At 49.3% G+C, this 7,594-nt stretch overlaps 1 protein-coding gene across 3 annotated transcripts in view; it reads left to right on the top strand.

Annotated features, from left to right (window-relative positions):
- CUNH15orf39 (chromosome unknown C15orf39 homolog) overlaps positions 1 to 7,594 on the top strand; it is a 25,438-nt gene that overhangs the window by 11,492 nt on the left and 6,352 nt on the right. For 2 of the 3 annotated variants that reach the window (XM_014522460.2, XM_006029084.3), the window contains exon 1: positions 18 to 3,638. In XM_014522460.2, coding sequence (XP_014377946.1) covers positions 230 to 3,638 — 3,409 coding nt within the window. In that variant the 5' untranslated portion in view covers positions 18 to 229. Of the gene's footprint in view, positions 1 to 17; positions 3,639 to 7,594 lie in introns of those variants that run through there. The other variant, XM_025210537.1, reaches the window with a different exon arrangement.

The raw sequence follows: 7,594 nt of genomic DNA, 5'->3' as shown, positions 1-7,594 counted from the left end.
GAATGTGTATTCCGTATGAACCCAGTCTACCAGCTTCATCCATACAATCTCTCAACACCTTTCTTCATCTGCTAACAGTGATCACCTTCACGGCTAGGTTTACCTGGCAAAATATTAATGCGATGTGCTTAGATCACTAATGTTTTCTTTTTTCTTTTCTCCCTTCCAGGAAAGACAACACAGATCCTTCCTTGTGCATCCAGGACAAGAGGCAGAGAGTGACATATAAATGGCTGGGAAACGACACTTAGAGTCCCTGGACCCCATGATTTACAACAAGATACCTCGGCTGGAGACAGAGCCAAATCGCGTCCTCCCCGGAGGCTTGTGTAAATCCAGCCCCTTGCCAAGTCCTGGCTCTGAAAACCATTTAACTTACAAGGGATCCTACTTTGCATACCCACTGCAAAACCATGATGGGACAGAGTCTCTGGCCCACTGGAGCTCAGCAGCAGCATACATGCAGTATGCAGGCAATGCTGTAAACCAGCACCTCCGGACAGATGGAGCTGTAATGAACTGCCTTCTGTACAGACGGGAGCCCGAGAGCATGGGGGGGTTTTTACCAAGCTCAGGTGCTGAGAAGGGCAAGGACAGTATGGTCCGAGACCTCTTGATGGCTCGGGAAAAGTGGGCAAACCATGTGGGGCACCAGGACCCGCTCCAGCAAGCTCAGGGCCATGCTTTCCCCCTGCCAAAACCTGTGGTCATGAACAAAGCAGTTGCTCAGGCACCTACAGGCTGTGCCACCCTGGCAGTGCCCAAGCCAGTGTACAGAACCCCCATTTGCTATGTGGATCCCAGGACTTCCGTGTCCTTAGGCTCACACATGGAAAGCTTGCAGAAGAGGTCAATGGAAATGGAATGGACTTTACCAGCCCCAGTCTCCTCAGGACACCACCCCCACCTCAGTGAGCAGCACTGTGGAATGGCCGTGCACAAGAAGGCCCATCACCCTGAGCCCAACTTCCTGCCACCACATCAAGGCACAGGGGTTCCTGCAAAAGAGACACTAGCATCCACAGTAGGTTTCTCACCTTATTCTGCAGCATTTGAGAAGTACAGGGCACCTAAAAACACCTCCTTTCTTGAAGCAAACTACCCTGCTGTGTATAACCAGAAAAATTGTACAGAGGTTGTGGGCAGCAACTTAACCCAAAATGCATGGTCCAAGATGTATCCTTCCACAACCAGCCCTGGACTCCATTCCCCAGCATCAGTCTATCAAGAGAGGACACCCCCTTGCTACCCCCTCTCCCATTACCCTCTACCCTTGCAGAAGCAGACACTGTTATATCATCAGGAGGGCCCTCATGCTGAGAAGCAGAACGGCTCCCTGTCGACCTTGCCATCTTCAGGCAGCTACAAAGGATTTGGTTTTCTGGGTAGTGGGGATCCTCGGGCATTTCCTAGTAGTTACCTTAGACAACAGCTGCCCCGAAGCTACTATCCTGGCCCTCTGGAGAGCTATGTCTATAGAGCAGCCAGTTCAATTCCAACAGCTTCTCCCACTTCAAAGCCCAGTGCTCCTTCCCGAGAGCCTGAACTGCAGAAAAACACAAGCTGCAAAATAGAATTCCTGCCACAGAGCCCCTCCTTTCCTTTTGCCTCCCCTGACCTGTCTTTGTACAACACCTCCTTGGGCAGCTCACATGCTCACCATGATCAACATGTGGATGATACAGTGCCTACTTTTCATGGGACTCAGCTGGTGAAGGAGAGCCCTAGAAGCAAGCAGATGGCTAGCCACCACAGTGCTTTCCAAGCAGTGAACTCTCTAAACAGGCTCACAGAAGCGCTGCCTAAAGGAGAGATGGGTTATGGGTTGGGCCTCTGTCCAGCACACAAGCCCAGCCTGAATGGGCTGGAGCCATCACACCCTGACAAGAGAAGGTCCAGTTTAACCTGCAGAGAAACCAAGCCAAGGAGCACACAGACTCGCGAAGCTGAGCCAGGAGCTCCCATTGTCATTGCTGATAGTCCAGTCCCGCACCACCACCAGAGTAAACGGGAATCCTCCAAAGTCAGAGACTTCACAGAGGGGCTCGTAGCTTCCCCTCAGATTGTGTCTTCTGAGGAGAGACAGAAAGGCCTGAGAAATGCTAGGGGTTCTCCTCCTTCCCCACCCATGCCAGTTATCAACAATGTCTTCAGCCTGGCACCTTATCGAGACTACCTGGAAGGACCCTCTGAAGGGCCAGGAGAGAGCCCCTGCTCCAAAAATCAACAAAGAGAAGGTCCAGCCATCAGAAACACTGTTAACAGCCTGGGAAGTGGAGACTCTGCTAAGCCTGTCTCGGAGCCATCTGCTATCAAGAATGTCTCAGAAAAAACCAAGTTGTTACCTGCTGAGAAGGAAGCAGAGAGCAGGGCAAGTAAACCTGGTAAAATGAGGGTGAAGGAAGGGGATTGTTACAAAACAAGCTCTGAGCCAAAGCAGCTCCTACATAGCCTGTCCATGAAGAGTGACCCTGAGCCTCGGAGTGGCAGGCAAAGTGCCCCAGCTGCCAGTGGGAGCAGGGAGGTCATCCACAATGAGGTAGTGCTAGACCTTAGCTTGAAAAAAAAGCTAGCGAAGTCTGATGATGCTGGGAGGCATGCTGGTCAGACAGAGGGGATGCCAAAAAGAGAAGAGGGTGAACAAGAGAGAGAGGCATCCCTGAAGAAGCAGGAGGTGTGTGAGGGGTCTGAGACACAGGCCTTGCCCCTGCAAGCAGGAAATGGCTCTGGGGATAAAAGCAACTTCCATAGTTCGGCAGCTTTCATGTTCACAAAGTTCAAAATCCTGAAATCCCTCCCTGCGGGGACAGTGCCCTCAGTCCAGCCCAGCAGCCCGTCCATGCAGCAAAGCTACCCCATGATGACTCCTCTCACCAGTGCCCCCATGCAGCCAAGCCCCAAAGCAGCAATTCAGGCTAACACCCAGCAGTTGCAAATCACGTGCCTTAATTTGAAACTACCAGACATTTCAGAGGCCCTGCCCCCCAGCGCACCAGAGGTATCCCCTGTGCTAGGAGAGGGCAATGTCTCACTGCCCAGCAACTGTGAATCCCCTGCCCAGCAGACTTCTTCCAGCCAGTATTTCACCTCATTGCACGTGTCTCTCTGCAACGTCATCTCATATTCTGTGTGCGGAGCACCGCCAGAGCTCCTGAAGGAATGGCTGAAGAGGGCCGAGCCAGATGAGCTGAAAGAGAGGCCAAAATCACCTCCCAAACACAAGAACGGGTCCCGGATACTGGAAGCCCAGAAACCCACCAAAAGCAAGGAGATCTGGTTGGATTTCAAGGATGCCTCCATGCTTCTCAGCAAACTGTTGTCTCAGCTAGAGACCTTCATGTTTACTCGCAAGTGCCCCTTTCCACACGTGGTCCGAGCAGGTGCTATCTTCATCCCCATCCATGTGGTGAAGGAGAAGTTGTTCCCTAAGCTCTTGGGACTGTCTGTTGACCAAGTGCTACAGGAGCACAAGGTGGAGCTGCGTCCTACCACCCTCTCAGAAGAGAAGCTTTTGAGGGACTTGGAGCTGAAGTGCTGCACTTCCAGGATGCTGAAGCTGCTGGCCCTGAAACAGCTGCCTGACATCTATCCTGATCTTCTGACTCTCCACTGGCATGATTGCATCAAGCAGCAGCTTGGTAAGTGGTGTTAAACCTCCAGGAAGTCTTTTCCCCTTTAGATTTTTGCTGCCCATGGGACACTTCTATATGTGACTAGCTCTCAAAGGAAGGGGTCAATTACACATATCCAGAAGCAAGCGTACACCCCATACTTGAAGGTCTGAAGCACACCAAGGAACATGGGCAGTCAGATGAGGAATTCATAATGAAATATATCAAAAGCCTGTGTCCATTTTCCTATCCAGATAGCTAACTGAATAAAATAGTTGGTCAATAGAATTGCCTCCTTTCCAAGAAGTCTGCCTTCCCCTCTGGCCCTATCTGACTCATTCATCACTGTTACAATTAATATTTGTAACATCCCAATAACAGTTCTGTGGAAAGGATTGAACTGGCGGTTCCTGGGTGAATAACAGTTCTGTGGAAAGGATTGAACTGGAGATTCCTGGGGGATGACACTTCCTGGATGTGTTGGGCAAGAGATACAGGTTGATTAGTGTGGAGGCAATTGCTGTTGATGTACAGATAATTTGGAACTGGGAGAAAACCTGGAAGTGCTATGTGGCGACTAACTCAAGGGATACTAACCTCTTTCTGTTAAAGTCAGCCTTGCTAGGGCAGTGATTCTGTAAAATTATAGACCAAGGCCCACAAAAGCAACCGGTGATTTTGTGTGCTTCTATTTTGTGATGCTTTCCTTGGCATTCCCTGAAGGGGACTGAGCTTTAGGCAGCCTGTGATCAGCACTTTGAGAAAGTCAGACCCCTTTGAGGTGGCTCAAGGTGGGTACTCAGAAACTGCAGCACCCAGGATCACTGGGTGCTTTTGAAAATCTTTTTCTCAGCCTATAGTAGAGCAAATACCACTCTAATTAAGCAGTTCCTGGTGTGTAGTACTTGCAGAATATCTTGCTATGCAGATTCCAGTATAGACCAATTCCTGTTTGGCTGTGGGATTTTCCCAGATGCTAACATAAGGGTGTATTACCTAACTTCTTGGTAACTGGTTGTGGTCTGGCATGTTGGCAGTGGTGAAATTCATGCTGAGAAGTCTCTCTGAAGTGATGTCGGGGAATGACAGCTCATCCCAGGCTCTCTGTTACCAAGTTCCCTTCTGTGCGGTGGGGTATGTAATGCATCCAGCAGGGAGAGCAGAGCACTCTGTAACTAAGCTAAACTTTCTTCTTGGCTCTGGAGAGGATACAGACAGTTTTCCCTGCCATTTTTGATGACTAGAGAGGCTACAGAAGTTGGATATAAAATGGCCACAGTTCTTCCTTGATCTTGATCCTCTGTCCTCTTTTCTTATGCTTCCACTCTCCTATCGTTTCAGTTTTGGAGACATGATTAGTAAAAATATTTATGAATATGTTTAAAACATGAATGCAGAGGATAGCAATGAAGGGCAGGAGAGTTGAGAAGCAAGGAACTGAGGAGGGAAGAAGGGAAAGGAAATCCTATGAAGTAGCAGATTATATTGGGGGGGGGGTTCAAAAGCACCCTGCATTAGCTTCCATTGACTTCAGTAGGAGCAGAGTTAGCTCAATGTGAAAGTCTTGGAAATCTGACATAGTAGGTTCTTAAAAGGTCCAGGGAAACACAAATAGATGGGAGCTTTTAATTTTGTCTATTTTACCTTCTGTCTAAGCCTGGTTTCATCTCCACTTGCAAGTGGGATATTTAGGGTTCCCACTTGAGGTTTTTCTAAGCAGAATTGTTTGGGAAGTGTTTGTAGCTTTTCAGTTTTGCTTTCCACTGCCAGCAACACCCCAGGCTTTAATACTAAAATAGGGCTGGAGGTTCAAAACTGTAATTTCAAGAAGTTGAATTTGGACATTAAAGTCTGAATTGGGACTATCATGGATGGTGGCATGCAGCAGTTGATAGGTATGCCCCACAGCTGCTAGACAAGATAGATGGGTCTGGAACTGTCACGGACCAGATTCAGATCTCACAGTAGTTTCACTCTGTTAATCAAGGCTGCCATGTGCTGGGCATCTTTGTGACAGTTGCGCATTTGGCAATCCTTATCGCATCTACCCTCAAGCCTGCTTGGTGTATTGTGTGCTGTGCATGGACCCTACTGTTGGTGCTTCTCCTGACCACCTCCTGGGGCTCTTGGGGAACTGCAGGCAGCTGTGCTACCTTTTTTCTGCCCTTCTCCCTTCTGATTACAAACCTACATGTTGCAAATAGCTATTGCTGGCTGCCCCAACATCCTGCTGGCAAGGCAGGGGAGGAGCTGATAATGGAATGGGTGGACAGACCAAGGGCCAGGGTATGTGGCATGAGATGAAAGGACAGGACAACACGGTCTTTGTGATAGGCCAACTAAAAAATTGAGTGTATGAGGTATAGAATTGCATGCATGCAATTGGCCAGCAGGGCTGAGAGAGCCTGGCTTTGTTCTGCTGTGTCTTTGCTATCAACGCAGGAGAACCATGCACAGCTCTTGCTGTTGGAATGGTCATCTCCACACAGCATTGGCCGGATGGTGGGAAACAATGGGCTTGGGTGACTCCTGTGGAAAGGAGACTTTTTTGTTGTAGAATCTATATAAAAAAGAAAATGATGATCAAGCACGTGGATCCCTGTGCATGAGAAATCCGCAAATGCTGTTTGGTACTGCAGGGTAACCAGGCATAGCTTGGAGTTCCTCATTAATCCTATCTACCTGAGCTGTAAAGGCATCTTACCTGAGATCCAGAAGTGTGTGTCCGAGCTTTATACCTGACTCTCGCTGGAAGCTGCCCTGAGCTGACCCAGCTGTAAGCAGATTCCTATCTTGCCCCACTCTTGGGATTTGGGCTTTGTGCTGCATCAAGATGTTCCTCCCTAGATCATAGAGAGACTGTCTTATCTAGGCTCTGGGCACACAGAAGAGGCGAACAAATTGCTCACATTACTCAGAGCAGGCTGTATAAGGGAGATATATTCTCCTGGCTTGCCTATGCCAAGCAGATGGCTGTATTCCCTGAACGGTACTTTTTATCTTAAGTGGCCAGTTGTACTCCTGGGTTCTTCATAGTTTTAAAGGGATGTTTTCTATCCCTGTGGAGGCATACAGTTTAATTTCCAGTGGTTGTTTTTCTTCTGCATGCTTTTGGGATTATCTTTGTTAACCAGTCTGGCAAGTAGAGATTTCAAGATAACAGTCCACATGTGAACTTACATCAGTTTTTCTTTTCTTTAGAACAGTTAGGTACATGTTTAATTAAACATATGCAATCTACTGTGGGCTTTGCTGAACTGAGGCTTTGGTCACTACTAGAGTGCACCGATTAAAGATTTTCTTGGCTGATACTGATAGTCGATTATTCACCAGGCCGATACCGATCCAATAACCAATTTACAGGAATGCAGCCGGGCAGTGTTGAGAGCAGCGCCCTGCAGGTAAGTCTGTGGAGGGGAAGAGGCGTGGGGGGTGGGGTGCAGAATCAAGGCCCCCGTGGTGAGAGAGGGTCAGGGACCAGGGCAGGGCAGTGACAGGTGGCTCGTCCAGGGGATCAGTGTCCCGGCACTTAAAAATGGTGGCGGGGGTGCTTGAATTAATTTTTAAGTGACGGGATGCTTTGATGCTTTTACCTGGAGCAGAGCTGAGCGGGGTGAGGGCAGAGGCAGGTTGCCCACTGTGGACTTATGTCTCTTTGCCCTACTGCCTTTGCCCCAGTAGGCCACATGCTGCCATGCCAATCCCCTTCCCATCCAGCAGCAATGGCAGCGGTAAGCTGTGCCTCCCACTGCTAGACAGGCAGGGGACACAGCGGGGCCAGCATGTGGCTCTGGTTAGAAGTGTCCCAGCACTGAAAAATGGTGGTAGCGGCACTTGAACTAAAGCTCATTGAATGAGCTTTAGTTCAATGGCCCCTGCTGTCATTTTTAAGTGCCGGGATACTGATCCCCTGGATGATCCGCCCGTGACTCCATCCTGCTCCTCCTCCCCCCATCCCCCCCACCTCCGCCCCACTCCCCCAC

Source organism: Alligator sinensis, unplaced genomic scaffold (assembly GCF_000455745.1).
Source record: "Alligator sinensis unplaced genomic scaffold, ASM45574v1 scaffold311_1, whole genome shotgun sequence".
Lineage (NCBI taxonomy): Eukaryota > Metazoa > Chordata > Crocodylia > Alligatoridae > Alligator > Alligator sinensis.
This window is presented reverse-complemented; position numbering and strand designations above follow the sequence as displayed.